Source organism: Coregonus lavaretus, assembly GCF_964263955.1.
Source record: "Coregonus lavaretus genome assembly, contig: HAP1_SCAFFOLD_1185, whole genome shotgun sequence".
Taxonomy (NCBI): domain Eukaryota; kingdom Metazoa; phylum Chordata; class Actinopteri; order Salmoniformes; family Salmonidae; genus Coregonus; species Coregonus lavaretus.
In genome coordinates this window covers 60,001-85,000 of record NW_028165511.1, presented here as the reverse complement: position 1 = coordinate 85,000, position 25,000 = coordinate 60,001, and the positions used below count along the sequence as shown (strand labels likewise).

At 49.6% G+C, this 25,000-nt stretch overlaps 1 protein-coding gene across 1 annotated transcript in view; it reads left to right on the top strand.

The window, feature by feature from the left end:
* Positions 1-4,640: 4,640 nt before the first annotated feature.
* The window catches only part of myo15ab (myosin XVAb), a gene marked incomplete at both ends in the record, with an annotated part of 77,298 nt that continues 56,938 nt past the window's right edge, over positions 4,641-25,000 (top strand). The window contains 5 exons of the mRNA XM_084190908.1: positions 4,641-5,266; positions 7,470-10,097; positions 10,149-12,705; positions 12,877-13,082; positions 14,418-14,712. Coding sequence (XP_084047034.1) covers positions 4,641-5,266; positions 7,470-10,097; positions 10,149-12,705; positions 12,877-13,082; positions 14,418-14,712 — 6,312 coding nt within the window. The remainder of the gene's footprint in view (positions 5,267-7,469; positions 10,098-10,148; positions 12,706-12,876; positions 13,083-14,417; positions 14,713-25,000) is intronic.

The window sequence follows — 25,000 nt, the reverse complement described above, 5'->3', positions numbered from 1 at the left end:
CTCTCTCTCTCTGTCTCTCTCTCTCTCTCGCTCTCTGTTTCTTTCTCTCTCTCTCTGTCTCTGTCTCTGTCTCTGTCTCTCTCTCTCTCTCTCTCTCTCTCTCTCTCTCTCTCTCTCTCTCTCTCTCTCTCTCTCTCTCTCTCTCTCTCTCTCTCTTCTCTCTCTCCCTCTCTGTTTCTTTCTCTCTCTCTCTCTCTCTCTCTCTCTCTCTCTCTCTCTCTCTCTTCTCTCCCTCCCCCTCTCTCTCTCTCTCTCCCTCCCTTTCTCTCCTTTCTAGTTGTAGTTGTTTTATAATTGATGCTCCTCCCCCCAAGGTAATACAGATAGAGTTACACCTCCTGGTCCGGCCCACTAACACACACACACACACACACACACACACACACACACACACACACACACACACACACACACACACACACACACACACACACACACACACACACACACACACACACACACACACACACACACACACACACACACACACACACACACCTGAGCTCCTGGTGTGGCGCACCAAGACTTCTTCCACAACTACACGACAAGGAGTACTATTCCCCCCCCCCGACACACACACACACCGTCTCCGCAGCGCGAGGAGGGAGTTTCTCCTTCAATGTTTCTTGATTGTCCTGTTGAGTGAGTACGTGTGTCGGGGTGACCAGAGAAGGAGGGTTATTTTTAGAGACGGAACAAAAGGCAGAGGTAAACGGAGGAGAGGAGACCCTAGCTGATCACAGCTACCCTTAGAGGGGCTAACCACAACCTTATACAGCGGTTAGCAGGCAGGACACAGAACAGAGAAACTGTTGCTGTGTTGGAGCCCAGAGGTCTTGTTAAGGGGCTGTCTTGTAGGTAGTTGATGTGTTGGAGCCCAGAGGTCTTGTTAGGGGCTGTCTTGTAGGTAGTTGCTGTGTTGGAGCCCAGAGGTCTTGTTAGGGGCTGTCTTGTAGGTAGTTGCTGTGTTGGAGCCCAGGGGTCTTGTTAGGGGCTGTCTTGTAGGTAGTTGATGTGTTGGAGCCCAGAGGTCTTGTTAGGGGCTGTCTTGTAGGTAGTTGCTGTGTTGGAGCCCAGAGGTCTTGTTAGGGGCTGTCTTGTAGGTAGTTGCTGTGTTGGAGCCCAGAGGTCTTGTTAGGGGCTTGTTGTTAGGGGCTGTCTTGTAGGTAGTTGCTGTGTTGGAGCCCAGAGGTCTTGTTGTTAGGGGCTGTCTTGTAGATAGTTGCTGTGTTGGAGCCCAGAGGTCTTGTTAGGGGCTGTCTTGTAGGTAGTTGCTGTGTTGGAGCCCAGAGGTCTTGTTAGGGGCTGTCTTGTAGGTAGTTGCTGTGTTGGAGCCCAGAGGTCTCGTTAGGGGCTGTCTTGTAGGTAGTTGATGTGTTGGAGCCCAGAGGTCTTGTTAGGGGCTGTCTTGTAGGTAGTTGATGTGTTGGAGCCCAGAGGTCTTGTTGTTAGGGGCTGTCTTGTAGGTAGTTGCTGTGTTGGAGCCCAGAGGTCTTGTTAGGGGCTGTCTTGTAGGTAGTTGCTGTGTTGGAGCCCAGAGGTCTTGTTAGGGGCTGTCTTGTAGGTAGTTGATGTGTTGGAGCCCAGAGGTCTTGTTAGGGGCTGTCTTGTAGGTAGTTGATGTGTTGGAGCCCAGAGGTCTTGTTAGGGGCTGTCTTGTAGGTAGTTGATGTGTTGGAGCCCAGAGGTCTTGTTAGGGGCTGTCTTGTAGGTAGTTGCTGTGTTGGAGCCCAGAGGTCTTGTTAGGGGCTGTCTTGTAGGTAGTTGATGTGTTGGAGCCCAGAGGTCTTGTTAGGGGCTGTCTTGTAGGTAGTTGCTGTGTTGGAGCCCAGAGGTCTTGTTAGGGGCTGTCTTGTAGGTAGTTGATGTGTTGGAGTCCAGAGGTCTTGTTAGGGGCTGTCTTGTAGGTAGTTGCTGTGTTGGAGCCCAGAGGTCTTGTTAGGGGCTGTCTTGTAGGTAGTTGATGTGTTGGAGCCCAGAGGTCTTGTTAGGGGCTGTCTTGTAGGTAGTTGCTGTGTTGGAGCCCAGAGGTCTTGTTAGGGGCTGTCTTGTAGGTAGTTGCTGTGTTGGAGCCCAGAGGTCTTGTTAAGGGGCTGTCTTGTAGGTAGTTGCTGTGTTGGAGCCCAGGGGTCTTGTTAGGGGCTGTCTTGTAGGTAGTTGATGTGTTGGAGCCCAGAGGTCTTGTTAGGGGCTGTCTTGTAGGTAGTTGCTGTGTTGGAGCCCAGAGGTCTTGTTAGGGGCTGTCTTGTAGGTAGTTGCTGTGTTGGAGCCCAGAGGTCTTGTTAGGGGCTGTCTTGTAGGTAGTTGCTGTGTTGGAGCCCAGAGGTCTTGTTAGGGGCTGTCTTGTAGGTAGTTGCTGTGTTGGAGTCCAGAGGTCTTGTTAGGGGCTGTCTTGTAGGTAGTTGATGTGTTGGAGCCCAGAGGTCTCGTTAGGGGCTGTCTTGTAGGTAGTTGCTGTGTTGGAGCCCAGAGGTCTTGTTAGGGGCTGTCTTGTAGGTAGTTGCTGTGTTGGAGGCCAGAGGTCTTGTTAGGGGCTGTCTTGTAGGTAGTTGCTGTGTTGGAGCCCAGAGGTCTCGTTAGGGGCTGTCTTGTAGGTAGTTGATGTGTTGGAGCCCAGAGGTATATGGATAGTGTGTGTGGTCATCTGACTAGCAGCCCTCTCTCTCTCTCTCTGTCTGTCTGTCTGTCTGTCTGTCTGTCTGTCTGTCTGTCTGTCTGTCTGTCTGTCTGTCTGTCTGTCTGTCTGTCTGACTGACTGTCTGTCTGTCTGTCCAGATATGTCCGTGGGGATCAGCAGTGACTGCAGTGCTGGGAAGACTTTGGACACACTCTTCCACACACACCTCACTGCACGGATTTAAACTGAGGAACGCTACGCACATACACACAGGTAAAGTACGCTACTCACACACACAGGTAACACACAGGTAACATACAGGTAACATACAGGTAACATACATGTAACATACATGTAAAATACAGGACAGATAACACACAGGTGACATACATGTAACATACAAGACAGGTAACATACAGTTAACATACAAGTAATATACAGGACAGGTAACATACAGGTAACATATTTGGACAGATAACATACAGGTAACATATTTGGACAGATAACATACAGGTAACATATTTGGGCAGATAACATACAGGTAACATACATGTAACATACATGTACATACAGGTAACATACAGGTAACATATTTGGACAGATAACATACAGGTAACATATTTGGACAGATAACATACATGTAACATACATGTAACATACAGGTAAAATACAGGTAACATATTTGGACAGATAACATACATGTAACTTACAGGTAACATACAGGTAACATATTTGGACAGATAACATACATGTAACATACATGTAACATACATGTAACATACATGTAACATACATGTAACATACATGTAACATACAAGACAGGTAACATACAGGTAACATACAGGTAACGTACAAGACAGGTAACATACATGTAACATACAGGTAACATACAGGTAATATACAGGACAGGTAACATACAAGTAACATACAGGTAACATATTTGGACAGATAACATACAGGTAACATACAGGTAACATACAGGTAACATACAGGTAACATATTTGGACAGATAACATACATGTAACATACATGTAACATACAGGTAACATACATGTAACATACAAGACAGGTAACATACAGGTAACATACAGGTAACATACAAGACAGGTAACATACAGGTAACATACAGGTAACATACAAGACAGGTAACATACAGGTAACATACATGTAACATACAGGTAACATATTTGGACAGATAACATACAGGTAACATACAGGTAACATACAGGTAACATACAGGTAACATACAGGTAACATATTTGGACAGATAACATACATGTAACATACAGGTAACATACATGTAACATACAGGTAACATATTTGGACAGATAACATACATGTAACATACATGTAACATACAGGTAACATACATGTAACATACAAGACGGGTAACATACATATAACATACATGTAACATACAAGACAGGTAACATACAGGTAACATACAGGTAACATACAAGACAGGTAACATACAGGTAACATATATGTAACATACATGTAACATACAAGACAGGTAACATACGGGTAACATACATGTAACATACAGGTAACATACAAGTAATATACAGGACAGGTAACATACAGGTAACATATTTGGACAGATAACATACAGGTAACATACATGTAACATACATGTAACATACATGTAACATACATGTAACATACAGGTAACATACAGGTAACATATTTGGACAGATAACATACATGTAACATACATGTAACATACAGGTAACATACATGTAACATACATGTAACATACATGTAACATACAGGTAACATACAGGACAGATAACATACATGTAACATACAGGGAACATACAAGGACACACTGAATGACTGTTTGAAGTATCTGTTTTAAATGTATTAGATGTGCTTGTTGTTTTAGAATGTAATTGAAATAGGTGTTTTTCCAGGCATGGACTGGTCTTAGCTAACCAGTGTGTGTCTCTAACAGTCAGTCAGTGTGTGGGTGTATTGCAGGTCTCCAGTAGAGGACGTGGTGTGTCTCTAACAGCCAATCAGGATGCCGAAGAAAGACAACAAGAAAGACAAGGGGAAAGACAAGAAAGGAGGAAAGCCGGAACCTGAGAAACAGAAGGAGGAGGTGAAGAAGGGGAAAGGTGACGTAAAGAAGGGAGGGAAGGAGGACAAGAAGACAGGGAAGAAAGGGAAGGAGGAACCTCCCCCAAAAGGAAAAGGAGGGAAGGAGAGAGGAAAGAAGGAGGAGTCAGAGGAGGAGTTACTGAGTGAGGAGGAAGAGGAGGAAGAGGAGGAGGAAGACTCTGAGGACGATAGAGGGAGAGGTCGAGGGGGTAAACCTGCTAAGGGGAAGTCCCATGGTCGCCGTGGGGATGAAGATGAAGAAGATGAAGAGGAAGAGGAGGAAGAGGAGGACGAGGACGACAGGAAGCACAAGAAGAAGTCTACAGATGGACACCATCCTAAAGATAAAGGAGGGAAGGGGAAGAAAGAGAAGAGGAAGAAGGAAGAGCCTCCGGAACCTCCGGTTAAAGAGCTCCCTAAGAAGGGGCTGAAAAACCTGTCCAAGATGTTCATGAGGTTTTCAGGGGTCAGGAGACGGAGGAACTCCAGGAAGAAGATGGGCGGAACTTCCAGACTGTTCATGGGCCTGGGGAAACGCCTACGCAAGTATGGACCTGTTTACATTTTTTTTTAAACTTTACATTACTTACATTACGACTTAAGTGTTATAGTTCATCGAAAGAAGTTAGATATCATTCGCTAGCTTGCTACGTTTTTTAGTGATGCTATCATTAGTGATGCTAGCTAGCAAATTAGCATAAGTCGCTCTGGATAAGAGCATCTGCTAAATGACTAAAATATAAATGTAAAAAATATATCACCAGCTAACGTTAGCTAGCTAGATATGCGGAATAGGAGCAGACTCGCGGATCAAGAGTTCCTTCTTTAGTTTATTCTAAAGAATATTGTGTCCAATAGGTAACAAGTAATGCCTTTGAGATAGTCACGCAATAGTGCAGAGATTGTAATACCTTTGAGATAGTTACACAATAGTCCAGAGATTGTAATGCCTTTGAGATAGTCACGCAATAGTCCAGAGATTGTAATGTCTTTGAGATAGTTACGCAATATTCCAGAGATTGTAATGCCTTTGAGATAGTTACACAATAGTCCAGAGATTGTAATGTCTTTGAGATAGTTACACAATAGTCCAGAGATTGTAATGCCTTTGAGATAGTTACACAATAGTCCAGAGATTGTAATGCCTTTGAGATAGTTACACAATAGTCCAGAGATTGTAATGTCTTTGAGATAGTTACACAATAGTCCAGAGATTGTAATGCCTTTGAGATAGTTACACAATAGTCCAGAGATTGTAATGTCTTTGAGATAGTTACACAATAGTCCAGAGATTGTAATGCCTTTGAGATAGTTACACAATAGTCCAGAGATTGTAATGTCTTTGAGATAGTTACACAATAGTCCAGAGATTGTAATGCCTTTGAGATAGTTACACAATAGTCCAGAGATTGTAATGCCTTTGAGATAGTTACACAATAGTCCAGAGATTGTAATGCCTTTGAGATAGTCACGCAATAGTCCAGAGATTGTAATGTCTTTGAGATAGTTACACAATAGTCCAGAGATTGTAATGCCTTTGAGATAGTTACACAATAGTCCAGAGATTGTAATGTCTTTGAGATAGTTACACAATAGTCCAGAGATTGTAATGCCTTTGAGATAGTTACACAATAGTCCAGAGATTGTAATGTCTTTGAGATAGTTACGCAATAGTCCAGAGATTGTAATGCCTTTGAGATAGTTACACAATAGTCCAGAGATTGTAATGTCTTTGAGATAGTTACACAATAGTCCAGAGATTGTAATGCCTTTGAGATAGTTACACAATAGTCCAGAGATTGTAATGTCTTTGAGATAGTTACGCAATAGTCCAGAGATTGTAATGCCTTTGAGATAGTTACACAATAGTCCAGAGATTGTAATGTCTTTGAGATAGTTACACAATAGTCCAGAGATTGTAATGCCTTTGAGATAGTTACACAATAGTCCAGAGATTGTAATGTCTTTGAGATAGTTACGCAATAGTCCAGAGATTGTAATGCCTTTGAGATAGTTACACAATAGTCCAGAGATTGTAATGTCTTTGAGATAGTTACGCAATAGTCCAGAGATTGTAATGCCTTTGAGATAGTTACACAATAGTCCAGAGATTGTAATGTCTTTGAGATAGTTACACAATAGTCCAGAGATTGTAATGCCTTTGAGATAGTTACACAATAGTCCAGAGATTGTAATGTCTTTGAGATAGTTACACAATAGTCCAGAGATTGTAATGCCTTTGAGATAGTTACACAATAGTCCAGAGATTGTAATGTCTTTGAGATAGTTACGCAATAGTCCAGAGATTGTAATGCCTTTGAGATAGTTACACAATAGTCCAGAGATTGTAATGTCTTTGAGATAGTTACACAATAGTCCAGAGATTGTAATGCCTTTGAGATAGTTACACAATAGTCCAGAGATTGTAATGTCTTTGAGATAGTTACACAATAGTCCAGAGATTGTAATGCCTTTGAGATAGTTACACAATAGTCCAGAGATTGTAATGTCTTTGAGATAGTTACACAATAGTCCAGAGATTGTAATATCTTTGAGATAGTGACACAATAGTCCAGAGATATCCAGGTAATCGTCTTGTTATAGTTCCATAACTATACTTTACTCCCTCCCCTCCCCTCCCCTCCCTCCCTCCCTCCCTCCCCTCCCCTCCCTCCCTCCCTCCCTCCCTCCCTCCCTCCCCTCCCCTCCCTCCCTCCCTCCCTCCCTCCCTCCCTCCCTCCCTCCACAGGAACCGCGAGAACAAGGTGAAGAAGAAGACGCGCAGGAAGTCGATACTGAAAAACACGTCTAAGTTCATGATGCGGTTCAACCAGTCCAAGAAAAACAAGAAGAAGAAGAAAGAGAAGGAGAAGGCTGGAGGGAAAAAGCCGTCCTACATGTTGATCAGACTGGGGGGCAGGGGAGGAGGAGAAGAGAAGAAGGGAGGGTTCTTCAAAGGTCTGTTCAGGAAGAAAACGGCCACGGGAGCTCCGGACTTCACGGCCCAGAGCCATTTGCTGGGGCACGTTGCCGGGGCAACCAACTGGCTGACCAAGCGGTTCATCTCTACCAAGCATCGTCAGAGTGCCACGGGCTGGGCAGGGGGTGGGCGGAGGTCAGGGTTCGGCCTTCAGGGAGGTGGGGGTCACAGCCGACAGGTCAGCATGAGGGGTCAGCAGGCACAACAGGATCATACCTACGGGTACCAGAACGGTGGGTACCAGCATGATGATGATGTGTACGGGTACGCGGAGGGGTACGACCAGGGGGTCATGGGGGGGCACGACCCCCGGGGGGTGGCAGGAGCAGGGGGATTCCAGAGGCGGTCTGTAAAGGCTCACGGTGGTCATGGTTACAGTTGTGGTCATACTGGTGACGGTGGTCAGGAGGACCCGTACGGGCAGCAGCAGGTTGCCGGGGAGCGGGGCGGTCAGGGGTGTTACTACGACGACACGGGTGACTACTACGATGTTCCGTCACAGGACCTGGGTTACTACGAGGACGAGGAGGGGCTCTACGATGATGGGGGTGGTTACTACGACGACCAGGCCGCAATGGGGGGTTACTACGATGACCAGCAGGGGCTCTATGACTACTACGACCCCTACCAGCAACAACAACAACAACAGAGTTACTATGACAACCAGGCCGCCATTGGGGGTTACTACGGGCAGCAGCTGATGGGGATGTACGGCGAGGAGGGCGGGGCGACGGAGTACTACGATCCAACGGGAGCAGGGGAGGAGTACAACGAGTACGGAGAGCAGATGATGATGATGATGATGATGGACCCCCAGCAAGGTCACTACGACAACGGGATGCAGGGCCAGCGGGGATTCTACGACGACGGGGCGTATGAGAACCCGTACCGGCTGGAGATGCTGACGGGAGGGGGTGGTGGTGGTCTTCACCAGGACTACCAGCTGAACTACAGCGAGGAGGGACTACCTTTCCCAGACTTCTCCTACAACGCCTATAACTCCCAGCAGGCCGTGGGGCTGCAGCCAGGAACACAGGTGCCTTATGGGTACGACCCCATGGTGGGGGAGATGGCCTTCAGGGTGCCCAGGCCTCAGGTACGTCTGTTTGGGAAGGAGCGTCTGGACGTCCCCCCGGCACCCTTCCCCACTTCCCCGCCGCCCGGTCACCGTGACGACGTCTTATCGGAGATACAGTACGAGGAGCGGGACGTGTCGATGATGTCACCACAGCAACGGCTGTTGGACCAGCAACAGAAGATGTTGCAGCAGCAGCAACAGATGATGGAGCAACAACAGCAGCTGATGTCACAGCTGAACTCACCGCAACAACAGATGATGTCACCGCAACAGCAGATGATGTCACCGCAACAGCAGATGATGTCACCGCAACAGCAGATGATGGACGACATGATGATGCAACAGCAACAACAGATGATGTCACCACACGATATGATGATGTCACAACAGCAGCCGATGATGTCACCACAACAACAGATGGACGACATTATGATGCAACAGCAACAACAGATGATGTCGCAGCAACAAGGGATGATGTCACCACACCATATGATGATGTCACCACAACAACAAATGATGTCACCACAACAACAGACGATGGACGACATGATGATGCAAGAGCAACAACAGATGATGTCGCAGCAACAAGGGATGATGTCACCACAGCATATGATGATGTCACCACAACAACAAATGATGTCACCACAACAACAGATGATGTCAGAGAGGATGCCCCAGGCCCCCACCCCGACGGCCATGTTGATAAAGCAGCACAACGTCCCGAATGGGATGGGCGGGGCCATGATGGGCGGACCAATGGGATACCCCGGAACCCCTGTGATGCCCCGCTCCCCCCGCATGTCCCCCCTCCCCCAGCGAGCCCACCCCTCCCCCACCCCCTCACGCCGCTCCATGATGATGTCACCCCAGCAGCAGGTATTGTCACAGCATCCCTCCCCCCGTGCCTCCCCCCAGCCCTCCATGAGAGGCTTCCCTCCCCCCGGCCAGAGACCCCCCTCTGTTCTCTACAGGAGGATGTCTCCCCCCTCCTCCTTCATGGCCTCACCCCTCTCCCCGCGTCGACGCCTGCAGCCCCAGCGCCCCCCTTCCCTGGCCCGCTCCCCCCGCCGCCCCCCGTCTCCCCCCATCTCCCCCCGAGCCTCCATGATCCGACGCTCTCCCCCTTCCTCCCCCCGTGGCTCCATACGCAGAGTTATGCCTCCCCCCTCCTCACCCTCTCCCTCCCGTTTGGGGGAAGGAAGTCCGTTTGGAGCGAGGAAGGTCCTCCGTGGCCCTCCCTCCTCATCTTCCCCACGTCATGCCTCCCCCCCTGCCTCCCCCCAGATCAGTATGAGACCAAGGGACTCCATCCACCTCCCACCCTCCTCCCCCCTCCCCATGCGAGTCTCCCCCTCTCCTTCCCGCCATAGTTTATCACCAGCGCCCCGTTCCACCTCCCCCACCCTCTCCCGCCGCTCCACGCATCTCTTGCGGCAGGGGGAAACCCCCCTGCTGCGCCCCCGCGTCGGAGGTCGCGGCCCCGTTCCCATGGGAACCGTCAGACCCTCCCCCGTGGGAAGACGAGGACGACCGATGGCCCCGACCCAGAACGTCCCTCCCTTTAGAACCTCAGTCCGCTCCAACCATTCTGCCCTCACTCTCTCCCCCCGCCTCACTCACCACCCCTCCCCCCAGATGGGCCATCACCCCCCCCTTGCCCACAGGGAGTCGGGCAGGTACCTCCCTAGGAGAACCATAGGCCGCGGTCGTCCCCTGATGAAGCGACAGTCTGTACGCGGCCCGGGCATGCCCCCTCCCTCTCCCCAACCCTCCCTCAAATGCTACCCTCCCCCCTCCCCTCACCTCTCCCACCGCCCCTCTTCTCCTCACCCCTCCATGCGTGCCTCCCCCCTACTCCCCCGCGCCCCGTCTCCGGACCCCTACACTGATCACTACACCCAGGATCCTTATGGCCATTCAGACAAGTTCATTCCCTCCTCCCCCATGCTCTCCGGCGCTCTCCAAAACCAGCAACTCCGTAACGCGTCCTACTCCTCCTCCGTCCAACAACCCATGCCCCCCTATGCCCAGGACATGGGTGGCTATGAAGACCAGATGTTGCCCCCCTCCACTCCGATGCTCCAGGGGGCGCTCCAAAACCAAACCCTCCGTAACGCCTCATTCACCTCTCCTCACCAGCGGCCCGTGTCACCGTACGCCCAACGGGTACCAGAGTACACCCAGCCTTCCTCCCCAATGCTCCAGGGGGCGCTGCAGAACCAACAGCTACGTAACGCCTCTTTCACCTCCCCACTGCAACAGCCTATGTCGCCCTATGCTCAGGATATGGGGGGTTATGAAGACCCCGTGATGCCTTCCTCCCCCATGCTCCAGGGGGCGCTGCAGAACCAACAGCTACGTAACGCCTCTTTCACCTCCCCACTGCAACAGCCTATGTCACCCTATGCTCAGGATATGGGGGGTTATGAAGACTCTGTGATGCCTTCCTCCCCCATGCTCCAGGGGGCGCTGCAGAACCAACAGCTACGTAACGCCTCATACTCGTCACCGTTACAACGACCCATGTCCTCCTATGGATCTATGGGCGGGTACGAGGAACCTCTCCCCCCCTCCTCCCCGATGCTAGGCAACGCTCTTCAGAACCAGGCGCTACGCGGAGCCTCGTTTGGAAGCCCGGCGTTGCAGCGTAGTGGGAACCCGTACGGTCCGGTGGTGACCCAGTACGACTACCACTCCGAGCCCGGCCCCTCCCCTCTACTCCACAATGCCCTGCAGAACCCCAACATGAGGAATGCCTCCTTTGGAACCCCGATGCTCCAGCGCCGAGGGGGCAACCCTTACGGACCCGTCGTCCCAGACTACTACGGAGCGTTGCAGAACCAACAGATGCGACAGATGGTTCAGTACCGGGGAGGCCTCCCTCCGCTCCGTTCCCCCTACGGACCGTCCCAACCTGATCCCCGGTCGCCCCTGCTTGGCGACACCCTCCAGAACCACAGAGTTCACGGGACGATCACCGTAGATCCACATAAATCGGTTTCTCCGAACCTAGCTGCGGCTCTCATGAACCCGGCGCTAAAGACGGCGTCGTACGCCTTACCGGACGGTACCATCGCTATCGGACCCCAGCAGCAGAAGAATCCGAACCTCTCGGCGGCATTGTCCAACCCTTACCTCAAAGCAGCGTCGTATATTCTACCAGATGGCACCATTATCATAGACCCCAGGAAACCGGTCTCACCGTCCCTCGGCCGCGCGCTCCAGAACCCAGCGCTGACGAACGCTTCCTACACCCTGCCGGATGGAGCCGTTAGAGACCCCAACGCTCCCTTCTCTCCTAATCTGTCTTCCGCGTTAAACAACCCTCACCTGAAATCAGCCTCGTATGCTCTCCCTGACGGTTCTATTATCATAGACCCCAGGAAACCCAGATCTCCGAACCTCCTGGCGGCATTGTCCAACCCGTACCTGAAGTCGATATCCTACGCGCTCCCGGACGGTTCTATAATCATCGACCCGCGGAAATCCACCTCACCCAACCTGACCTCGGCGCTCCAGAACCCGGCGATCCGGAATGCCAGCTACACCCTAGAAGGAACTGTGATCACCGATCCCAACGCGCCGATCTCTCCAAACCTGTCTGCCGCGTTGATGAACCCCCACCTGAAGTCAGCCTCCTACACGCTACCGGACGGTTCTATCATCATCGACCCACGGAAACCCCGGTCCCCGAATCTGCTGGCAGCTCTACAGAACCCGTATCTGAAGTCAGTATCCTACACGCTACCGGACGGTTCTATCATCATCGACCCTCGTAAGCCTCGCGGGCCGGACCTGTCAGGCGCCCTGTCGCAGAACCAGGACCTCATTAACCAGAAACGGTACCGACTTGGGGACGGAACCTTGGTGATCCCCGGGCAGAAGCCCCGCCTCGGCGTCGCCCTGATGAACCAGAACATGAGGAAGGTCAGTGACTGTTTTTCCTGTGTGTCAGTGATTGTTTCCTGTCTGTCATTGACTGTTTACTGTATGCCAGTGACTGTTTCCTTTCTTCCAGTGACTGTTTCCTGTTTCCTGTGTGTTAGCGACTGTTTCCTGTGTCCTGTGTGTCAGTGACTGTTTCCTGTTCTCCTGCAGGTGGACTATCGTCTAGGTGACAGCGGGGCGCTGTCTGCCCGGCCCATCAACCCCAGACTCTCTGAGGCGCTGCAGGAGAACCGGGACCTCCTGAACCCAAACCTGTACCGGCTGCCGGAACGCAATGTGCTGATGCGGAAGTTTGGGAACCCGTACCTGGACGAGGCCCTGCAGAACACACAGCACCTCCGCTACGCATCGTACAGGTGAGTTACCTGGCTGCAGGTAGAACCCTTTATGGTTCCAGGTAGAACCCTTTAACCTTCCAGGTAGAACCCTTTAACATTCCAGGTAGAACCCTTTATGGTTCCAGGTGGAACCCTTTAACATTCCAGGTAGAACCCTTTAAGGTTCCAGGTGGAACCCTTTAACGTTCCAGGTAGAACCCTTTATTGTTCCAGGTAGAACCCTTTAAGGTTCCAGGTAGAACCCTTTAACGTTCTAGGTAGAGCCCTTTAACGTTCCAGGTAGAACCCTTTAAGGTTCCAGGTAGAACCCTTTAAGGTACCAGGTAGAACCCTTTAACGTTCCAGGTAGAACCCTTTAAGGTTCCAGGTAGAACCCGTTATGGTTCCAGGTAGAACCCTTTAACGTTCCAGGTAGAACCCTTTAAGGTTCCAGGTAGAACCCTTTAACGTTCCAGGTAGAACCCTTTATGGTTCCAGGTGGAACCCTTTAACATTCCAGGTAGAACCCTTTAACGTTCCAGGTAGAACCCTTTAAGGTTCCAGGTAGAACCCTTTAACGTTCCAGGTAGAACCCTTTAAGGTTCCAGGTAGAACCCTTTATGGTTCCAGGTAGAACCCTTTAACGTTCCAGGTAGAACCCTTTAACGTTCCAGGTAGAACCCTTTAACATTCCAGGTAGAACCCTTTAACGTTCCAGGTAGAACCCTTTAAGGTTCCAGGTAGAACCCTTTATGGTTCCAGGTAGAACCCTTTAACGTTCCAGGTAGAACCCTTTAAGGTTCCAGGTAGAACCCTTTATGGTTCCAGGTAGAACCCTTTAACGTTCCAGGTAGAACCCTTTAAGGTTCCAGGTGGAACCCTTTAAGGTTCCAGGTAGAACCCTTTATGGTTCTAGGTAGAACCCTTTAAGGTTCCAGGTAGAATCCTTTAAGGTTCCAGGTAGAACCATTTAAGGTTCCAGGTAGAACCCTTTAACGTTCCAGGTAGAACCCTTTAAGGTTCCAGGTAGAACCCTTTAAGGATCCAGGTGGAACCTTTTTACCAAAAGCGTAATTTGAGGGTTCTTCGTTGAGTGAAAAGCTTTTACCTGGAACCCAAAATGGCTTCTCCAACAGAGATAGATGTGGTCCTCTGTAGCTCAATTGGTAGAGCATGGTGCTTGTAACGCCAGGGTATTGGGTTCGATTATAAATATTATTATTATTATTATTATCATATTATATTATATTATTATAGCAGAAGAACTCTTTATGGTTCTGGGTTATGTTCTAAGAGTGTAGCTATAATTGAAATATATTGTATCAATGTTCTCTTTAGTAAATACAGCTCTTCTTTTTCTTCTTCTTCTGCCAGACTGCCCCCGGGGCTTCAGGGGCAGGATAACCGCTACGCTGTGATTCCACCGTACGGGCCGCGATCGGGCCACTGGGCAGGCAACGCACGCTCCGGCCAGGAGGGGGATGACGTCTGGGCCTCCGAGAGGGTTCTACCGCACGGAACCGTGCAGAACCTCACCAAGTGGTCCATGTACCGCGAGGTCATGGACTCGGAGGGCATCACCCACGCAGCACCGGGAGAACCGGAGGGAACGGGGGAACCAGACTGGAACCCTGATAGAGAGGGGGAACCCAACAGCTGGTACGAGAAGGTAGGACAACCTCTACTCAACATTTTAACCTTAATTCTTAAAAGTCTAAGCCGTTGGGGGAGTGAGGGGGGGGGGTTCTAAGCTGACATGTTAAGATGGTCAAACTACGGATCATTTATCTATTTGATTTTGAATTTTAGGACCCCTTTAGGTATAAAAAAATATATATATATATATATATAAAAAGTATTTGATAAAGTATTGAATTTGGCCTTTACTGCTATAGCCTAGAGAAACGCATTGAATAAAACATTCATAAATGGCAAAAAAGACAGTAAAACAATTTATCATAAGAAATAAGGTTTTGAAGTGTCTCTCCTATATGTAGGAGATATGAGAAAGCTCAGGAAATGTTGTACACGTATTTAACCCCTTTTTTGGTAGGCACAAAACCACCTTCATACTTCCATTCATTTATCAAACTGGTACAGGTTGCCTTCAGACGAGTCCCCTGACACTTGTTGGGGTCGTAGAGCAAAACGGAGAACGCTATCATGTTCATGAGAATCTCCCCTTTCCACAGTGGGGTCACGTTCGTTTATAGCCCAAACGTTTCAGACGCTACAAACAGATGATGTTGGCACATCGACTGAAACCGACTTCAGACGAGTCCCCTGACACTTGTAGGTGAAACCGTTCGGACACTACGGATGTTTTTGTGAGAAGACCGATTTTTCGGGATGTCTCACGGTCTGACAAACACCGCTCTAGCTCCGCAACCTTTCACAGCAGATGTGGAAGTGAGACATCGGTGGATGAACAGAGAGAGGAGACATACCTTTCACCTGAGCCTGTCTGGTCTGATGAACAGGGCTATGTGGTTCACTAGAGAGAGGAGATGTACCTTTCACCTGATCCTGTCTGGTCTGATGAACAGGGCTCCATGGTTCACTAGAGAGAGGAGATGTACCTTTCACCTGATCCTGTCTGGTCTGATGAACAGGGCTATGTGGTTCACTAGAGAGAGGAGATGTACCTTTCACCTGATCCTGTCTGGTCTGATGAACAGGGCTCCATGGTTCACTAGAGAGAGGAGATGTACCTTTCACCTGATCCTGTCTGGTCTGATGAACAGGGCTCCATGGTTCACTAGGGAGAGGAGATGTACCTTTCACCTGATCCTGTCTGGTCTGATGAACAGGGCTCCATGGTTCACTAGGGAGAGGAGATGTACCTTTCACCTGATCCTGTCTGGTCTGATGAACAGGGCTCCATGGTTAACTAGAGAGAGGAGATGTACCTTTCACCTGATCCTGTCTGTTCCTGGCTGTCCCAAATGTCACCCGTTCCCTATATAGTGCACTGCTTTTGACAAGAGCCCATAGACCAGGGATCATCGACTAGATTTTTTGTCGGGGGGTTGGAACATAATTACAAATAATTTGTAGACTGCAAATTGACTGCAAGAAGCCCAGATATGATGTTTGACTAAAACATTATCATTTCAAACCTTGTATACGATCACGTGTCTCTCTACACAGAGGCGCATACAAAGCTCTCCCTCGCCCTCCATTTGGCAAATCTGACCATAACTCTATCCTCCTGATTCCTGCTTATAAGCAAATACTAAAGCAGGAATCACCAGTGACTCGGTTAATAAAAAAGTGGTCAGATGACGCAGATGCTAAGCTACAGGACAGTTTTGCTAGCACAGACTGGAACATGTTCCGGGATTCTTCAGATAGCATTGAGGAGTACACCACATCAGTCACTGGCTTAATCAATAAGTGCATCGATAACGTCGTCCCCACAGTGACCGTACGTACATACCCCAACCAGAAGCCATGGATTACAGGCATCATTCGCACTGAGCTAAAGGGTAGAGCTGCCGCTTTCAAGGAGCGGGACTCTAACCCGTGCACTTATAAGAAATTCCGCTATGCCCTCCGACGAACCATCAAACAGGTAAAGAGTCAATACAGGACTAAGATTGAATCCTACTACACTGGCTCTGATGCTCGTCGGATGTGGCAGGGCTTGCAAACTATTATGGATTACAAAGGGAAACCCAGCCGCGAGCTGCACAGTGACACAAGACTTCCAGACGAGCTAAACCACTTCTATGCTCGCTTCGAGGCAAACAACACTGAAGCATGCATGAGAGCACCAGCTGTTCCGGATGACTATGTGATCACGCTCTCCGTAGCCGATGTGAGTAAGACTTTTAAGCAGGTCAACATTCACAAGGGCGCAGGGCCAGATGGATTACCAGGACGTGTACTCCGAGCATGTGCTGACCAACTGGCAAGTGTCTTCACTGACATTGTCAACATGTCCCTGACTGAGTCTGTAATACCAACATGTTTCAAGCAGACCACCATAGTCCCCGTGCCCAAAGACACTAAGATAACCTGCCTAAATGACTACCGACCCGTAGCACTGACGTCTGTAGCCATGAAGTGCTTTGAAAGGCTGGTCATGGCTCACATCAACACCATTATCCCAGAACCCTAGACCCACTCCAATTTGCGTACCGCCCCAACAGATCCACAGATGATGCAATCTCTATTGCACTCCACACTGCCCTTTCCCATCTGGACAAGAGGAACACCTATGTGAGAATGCTATTCATTGACTACAGCTCAGCGTTCAACACCATAGTGCCCTCAAAGCTCATCACTAAGCTAAGGATCCTGGGACTAAACACCTCCCTCTGCAACTGGATCCTGGACTTCCTGACGGGCCGCCCCCAGGTGGTAAGGGTAGGTAACGCTGAGCTGTAGTCAATGAATAGCATTCTCACATAGGTGTTCCTCTTGTCCAGATGGGAAAGGGCAGTGTAGTCTCCTGAGTGGCGCAGTGGTCTAAGGCACTGCATCGCAGTGCTAGCTGTGCCACTAGAGATCCTGGTTCGAATCCAGGCTCTGTCGCAGCCGGCCGCGACCTGGAGACTCATGGGCAGCGCACAATTGGCCTAGCGTTGTCCAGGGTAGGGGAGGGAAGGGAATGGCCGGCAGGGATGTAGCTCAGTTGATAGAGCATGGCGTTTGCAACGCCAGGGTTGTGGGTTCGATTCCCACGGGGGACCAGTATGAAAAAAATAAAATTTATAAAAATATGTATTCACTAACTGTAAGTCGCTCTGGATAAGAGCGTCTGCTAAATGACTAAAATGTAAAATGTAAATGTAACAACACATCTGCCACACTGATCCTCAACACTGGGGCCCCTCAGGGATGCGTGCTCAGTCCCCTCCTGTACTCCCTGTTCACCCATGACTGCATGGCCAGGCAGGACTACAACACCATCATTAAGCTTGCCGACGACACACAGTGGTAGGCTTGATCACCAACAACGTTGAGACAGCCTATAGGGAGGAGGTCAGAGACCTGGCCATGTGGTGCCAGGATAACAACCTCTCCCTCAACGTGACCAAGACAAAGGAGATGATTGTGGACTACAGGAAAAAAAAGAGGACTGAGCACGCCCCCATTCTCATCGACGGGGCTGTAGTGGAACAGGTTGAGAGCTTCAAGTTCCTTTGTGTCCACATCACCAACAAACTATCATGGTCCAAACACACCAAAACAGTCGTGAAGAGGGCACGACAAAGCCTATTCCCCCTCAGGAGACTGAAAAGATTTGGCATGGGTCCTCAGATCCTCAAAATATTATACAGCTGCACCATCGAGAGCATCCTGACTGGTTGTATCACCGCCTGGTATGGCAACTGCTCGGCCTCCGACCGCAAGGCACTACAGAGGGTAGTGCGTACGGCCCAGTACATCACTGGGTCCAAGCTTCCGGCCATCCAGGACCTCTATACCAGGCGGTGTCAGAGGAAGGCCCTCAAAATTGTCAAAGACTCCAGCCACCCTAGTCATAGACTGTTCTCTCTGCTACCACACGGCAAACGGTACCGGAGCGCCAAGTCTAGGTCCAAAAGGCTTCTCAACAGCTTCTACCCCCAAGCCATAAGACTCCTGAACAGCTAATCATGGCTACCCGGACTATTTGCCCTGCCCCCCCACCCCCACCCCATCTTTTTACACTGTTGCTACTCTGTTAATTATTTATGCATAGTCACTTTAACTCTACCCACATGTACATATTACCTCAACTACCTCAACTAGCCGGTGCCCCCGCACATTGACTCTGCACCGGTACCCCCCTGTATATATAGCCTCCCTACTGTTATTTTATTTAACTTCTGCTCTTTTTTTCTCAACACTTTTTTGTTGTTTTATTTTACTTTTTTATTTAAAAAATAAATGCATTGTTGGTTAAGGGCTGTAAGTAAGCATTTCACGGTAATGTCTACACCTGTTGTATTCGGCGCATGTGGCAAATAACATTTGATTTGATTTGAATACCTGGGAACCGATTTCTTCAATTAAAACTTGATGCTGATTTCCTGGTGTTTTTACAGTCTTTAATGTCCAATAGTGACGTTTTTTAAAGTTTTTTTTTTGTTTTGAAAACTTTGGGGGCCAAATGATACCCCCCGCTGGCATAATAAAACCACCCGTGGGCCAAATGAAACCACCCGTGGGCCAAATAATACCCCCTGCTGGCAAAATGAAACCACCCACGGGCCAAATGATACCCCCCCGCTGGCAAAATGAAACAACCCGAAAGACAAATGATACCACCTGAATTCAGCTTGCGGGCCGCCAGTAGGGGTACCCTGCATTCGCCTGTAAGGCTTTAAACTCAGTAAGGCTCTGTGTGTCGAGGTAATGTTGGACCGGGCCTGTAAGGCTGTAAACTCAGTAAGGCTCTGTGTGTCGAGGTAATGTTGGACCAGGCCTGTAAGGCTTTAAACTCAGTAAGGCTCTGTGTGTCGAGGTAATGTTGGGCCGGGCCTGTAAGGCTGTAAACTCAGTAAGGCTCTGTGTGTCGAGGTAATGTTGGGCCGGGCCTGTAAGGCTGTAAACTCAGTAAGGCTCTGTGTGTCGAGGTAATGTTGGGCCAGGCCTGTAAGGCTTTAAACTCAGTAAGGCTCTGTGTGTCGAGGTAATGTTGGGCCAGGCCTGTAAGGCTGTAAACTCAGTAAGGCTCTGTGTGTCGAGGTAATGTTGGGCCAGGCCTGTAAGGCTTTAAACTCAGTAAGGCTCTGTGTGTCGAGGTAATGTTGGACTGGGCCTGTAATGCTGTAAACTCAGTAAGGCTCTGTGTGTCGAGGTAATGTTGGGCCAGGCCTGTAAGGCTTTAAACTCAGTAAGGCTCTGTGTGTCGAGGTAATGTTGGACCAGGCCTGTAAGGCTTTAAACTCAGTAAGGCTCTGTGTGTCGAGGTAATGTTGGACCAGGCCTGTAAGGCTTTAAACTCAGTAAGGCTCTGTGTGTCGAGGTAATGTTGGACCAGGCCTGTAAGGCTTTAAACTCAGTAAGGCTCTGTGTGTCGAGGTAATGTTGGACCAGGCCTGTAAGGCTTTAAACTCAGTAAGGCTCTGTGTGTCGAGGTAATGTTGGACCAGGCCTGTAAGGCTTTAAACTCAGTAAGGCTCTGTGTGTCGAGGTAATGTTGGACCGGGCCTGTAAGGCTTTAAACTCAGTAAGGCTCTGTGTGTCGAGGTAATGTTGGGCCAGGCCTGTAAGGCTTTAAACTCAGTAAGGCTCTGTGTGTCGAGGTAATGTTGGGCCAGGCCTGTAAGGCTGTAAACTCAGCAAGGCTCTGTGTGTCGAGGTAATGTTGGGCCAGGCCTGTAAGGCTTTAAACTCAGTAAGGCTCTGTGTGTCGAGGTAATGTTGGACCGGGCCTGTAAGGCTTTAAACTCAGTAAGGCTCTGTGTGTCGAGGTAATGTTGGGCCAGGCCTGTAAGGCTTTAAACTCAGTAAGGCTCTGTGTGTCGAGGTAATGTTGGACCAGGCCTGTAAGGCTTTAAACTCAGTAAGGCTCTGTGTGTCGAGGTAATGTTGGACCAGGCCTGTAAGGCTTTAAACTCAGTAAGGCTCTGTGTGTCGAGGTAATGTTGGGCCAGGCCTGTAAGGCTTTAAACTCAGTAAGGCTCTGTGTGTCGAGGTAATGTTGGGCCAGGCCTGTAAGGCTTTAAACTCAGTAAGACTCTGTGTGTCGAGGTAATGTTGGACCAGGCCTGTAAGGCTTTAAACTCAGTAAGGCTCTGTGTGTCGAGGTAATGTTGGACCAGGCCTGTAAGGCTTTAAACTCAGTAAGGCTCTGTGTGTCGAGGTAATGTTGGACCGGGCCTGTAAGGCTTTAAACTCAGTAAGGCTCTGTGTGTCGAGGTAATGTTGGACCAGGCCTGTAAGGCTTTAAACTCAGTAAGGCTCTGTGTGTCGAGGTAATGTTGGACCGGGCCTGTAAGGCTTTAAACTCAGTAAGGCTCTGTGTGTCGAGGTAATGTTGGACCAGGCCTGTAAGGCTTTAAACTCAGTAAGGCTCTGTGTGTCGAGGTAATGTTGGACCAGGCCTGTAAGGCTTTAAACTCAGTAAGGCTCTGTGTGTTGAGGTAATGTTGGGCCAGGCCTGTAAGGCTTTAAACTCAGAAAGGCTCTGTGTGTCGAGGTAATGTTGGACCAGGCCTGTAAGGCTTTCAACTCAGTAAGGCTCTGTGTGTCGAGGTAATGTTGGACCAGGCCTGTAAGGCTTTCAACTCAGTAAGGCTCTGTGTGTCGAGGTAATGTTGGGCCGGGCCTGTAAGGCTTTAAACTCAGTAAGGCTCTGTGTGTCGAGGTAATGTTGGGCCGGGCCTGTAAGGCTTTAAACTCAGTAAGGCTCTGTGTGTCGAGGTAATGTTGGGCCAGGCCTGTAAGGCTTTAAACTCAGTAAGGCTCTGTGTGTCGAGGTAATGTTGGGCCAGGCCTGTAAGGCTTTAAACTCAGTAAGGCTCTAAGTGTCGAGGTAATGTTGGGCCAGGCCTGTAAGGCTTTCAACTCAGTAAGGCTCTGTGTGTCGAGGTAATGTTGGACCGGGCCTGTAAGGCTTTAAACTCAGTAAGGCTCTGTGTGTCGAGGTAATGTTGGGCCGGGCCTGTAAGGCTTTAAACTCAGTAAGGCTCTGTGTGTCGAGGTAATGTTGGGCCGGGCCTGTAAGGCTTTAAACTCAGTAAGGCTCTAAGTGTCGAGGTAATGTTGGGCCAGGCCTGTAAGGCTTTCAACTCAGCAAGGCTCTGTGTGTCGAGGTAATGTTGGGCCAGGCCTGTAAGGCTTTAAACTCAGTAAGGCTCTGTGTGTCGAGGTAATGTTGGGCCGGACCTGTAAGGCTGTAAACTCAGTAAGGCTCTGTGTGTCGAGGTAATGTTGTCGAGGTAATGTTGGGCCGGGCTGGCTCTGGGCCCTGCTCTAAAGTAGTGCACTATATAGTGGATAGGATGCCGTCTGGGATTCAGCCCAGTGATGCCGTCTGGGACTCAGCCCAGTGATGCCGTCTGGGACTCAGCCCAGTGATGCCGTCTGGGACTCAGCCCAGTGATGCCGTCTGGGACTCAGCCCAGTGATGCCGTCTGGGACTCAGCCCAGTGATGCCGTCTGGGACTCAGCCCAGTGATGCCGTCTGGGACTCAGCCCAGTGATGCCGTCTGGGACTCAGCCCAATGATGCCGTCTGGGACTCAGCCCAGTGATGCCGTCTGGGACTCAGCCCAGTGATGCCGTCTGGGACTCAGCCCAGTGATGCCGTCTGGGACTCAGCCCAGTGATGCCGTCTGGGACTCAGCCCAGTGATGCCGTCTGGGACTCAGCCCAGTGATGCCGTCTGGGACTCAGCCCAGTGATGCCGTCTGGGACTCAGCCCAGTGATGCCGTCTGGGACTCAGCCCAGTGATGCCGTCTGGGACTCAGCCCAGTGATGCCGTCTGGGACTCAGCCCAGTGATGCCGTCTGGGACTCAGCCCAGTGATGCCGTCTGGGACTCAGCCCAGTGATGCCGTCTGGGACACAGCCCAGTGATGCCGTCTGGGACTCAGCCCAATGATGCCGTCTGGGACTCAGCCCAGTGAGAACAGAGCAGGTTGTCAGTGTGAATGAGAGACAATACTAGACATTGTACTATAATCCACCTCTGAGTGACTGTGTTCGTGTCAGGAGGAGATTTACAAGATTGATCTCTGAGGGTTTACAGTTACAGAGATACCTGGATACACAGAGCCACAGAGATACCTGGATACACAGAGCCACAGAGATACCTGGATACACAGAGCCATATAGATACCTGGATACACAGAGCCATGGAGATACCTGGACACACAGAGCCACAGAGATACCTGGATACACAGAGCCATAGAGATACCTGGATACACAGAGCCATGGAGATACCTGGATACACAGAGCCATAGAGATACCTGGATACACAGACCATAGAGATACCTGGATACACAGAGCCATAGAGATACCTGGATACACAGAGCCATAGAGATACCTGGATACACAGAGCCATAGAGATACCTGGATACACAGAGCCATATAGATACCTGGATACACAGAGCCATAGAGATACCTGGATACACCGAGCCATAGAGATACCTGGACACACAGAGCCATGGAGATACCTGGATACACAGAGCCATAGAGATACCTGGATACACAGAGCCATAGAGTCTTACTATAGACTAACAGGGTTAACCTGACACAACACTGTTCACTGCTCCCTACCCAGACACAGAGACTAACAGAGTTAACCTGACACAACACTGTTCACTGCTCCCTACCTCAGACACAGAGACTAACAGAGTTAACCTGAGACAACACTGTTCACTGCTCCCTACCCAGACACAGAGACTAACAGAGTTAACCTGACACAACACTGTTCACTGCTCCCTACCCAGACACAGAGACTAACAGAGTTAACCTGACACAACACTGTTCACTGCTCCCTACCCAGACACAGAGACTAACAGAGTTAACCTGACACAACACTGTTCACTGCTCCCTACCCAGACACAGAGACTAACAGAGTTAACCTGACACAACACTGTTCACTGCTCCCTACCCAGACACAGAGACTAACAGAGTTAACCTGACACAACACTGTTCACTGCTCCCTACCCAGACACAGAGACTAACAGAGTTAACCTGACACAACACTGTTCACTGCTCCCTACCCAGACACAGAGACTAACAGAGTTAACCTGACACAACACTGTTCACTGCTCCCTACCCAGACACAGAGACTAACAGAGTTAACCTGACACAACACTGTTCACTGCTCCCTACCCAGACACAGAGACTAACAGAGTTAACCTGACACAACACTGTTCACTGCTCCCTACCCAGACACAGAGACTAACAGAGTTAACCTGACACAACACTGTTCACTGCTCCCTACCCAGACACAGAGACTAACAGAGTTAACCTGACACAACACTGTTCACTGCTCCCTACCCAGACACAGAGACTAACAGAGTTAACCTGACACAACACTGTTCACTGCTCCCTACCCAGACACAGAGACTAACAGAGTTAACCTGACACAACACTGTTCACTGCTCCATACCCAGACACAGAGACTAACAGAGTTAACCTGACACAACACTGTTCACTGCTCCATACCCAGACACAGAGACTAACAGAGTTAACCTGACACAACACTGTTCACTGCTCCCTACCCAGACACAGAGACTAACAGAGTTAACCTGACACAACACTGTTCACTGCTCCCTACCTCAGACACAGAGACTAACAGAGTTAACCTAACACAACACTGTTCACTGCTCCCTACCCAGACACAGAGACTAACAGAGTTAACCTGACACAACACTGTTCACTGCTCCCTACCCCAGACACAGAGACTAACAGAGTTAACCTGACACAACACTGTTCACTGCTCCCTACCCAGACACAGAGACTAACAGGGTTAACCTGACACAACACTGTTCACTGCTCCCTACCCAGACACAGAGACTAACAGAGTTAACCTGACACAACACTGTTCACTGCTCCCTACCCAGACACAGAGACTAACAGAGTTAACCTGACACAACACTGTTCACTGCTCCCTACCCAGACACAGAGACTAACAGAGTTAACCTGATACAACACTGTTCACTGCTCCCTACCCAGACACAGAGACTAACAGAGTTAACCTGAGACAACACTGTTCACTGCTCCCTACCCAGACACAGAGACTAACAGAGTTAACCTGACACAACACTGTTCACTGCTCCCTACCCAGACACAGAGACTAACAGAGTTAACCTGACACAACACTGTTCACTGCTCCCTACCCAGACACAGAGACTAACAGAGTTAACCTGACACAACACTGTTCACTGCTCCCTACCCAGACACAGAGACTAACAGAGTTAACCTGACACAACACTGTTCACTGCTCCCTACCTCAGACACAGAGACTAACAGAGTTAACCGGAGACAACACTGTTCACTGCTCCC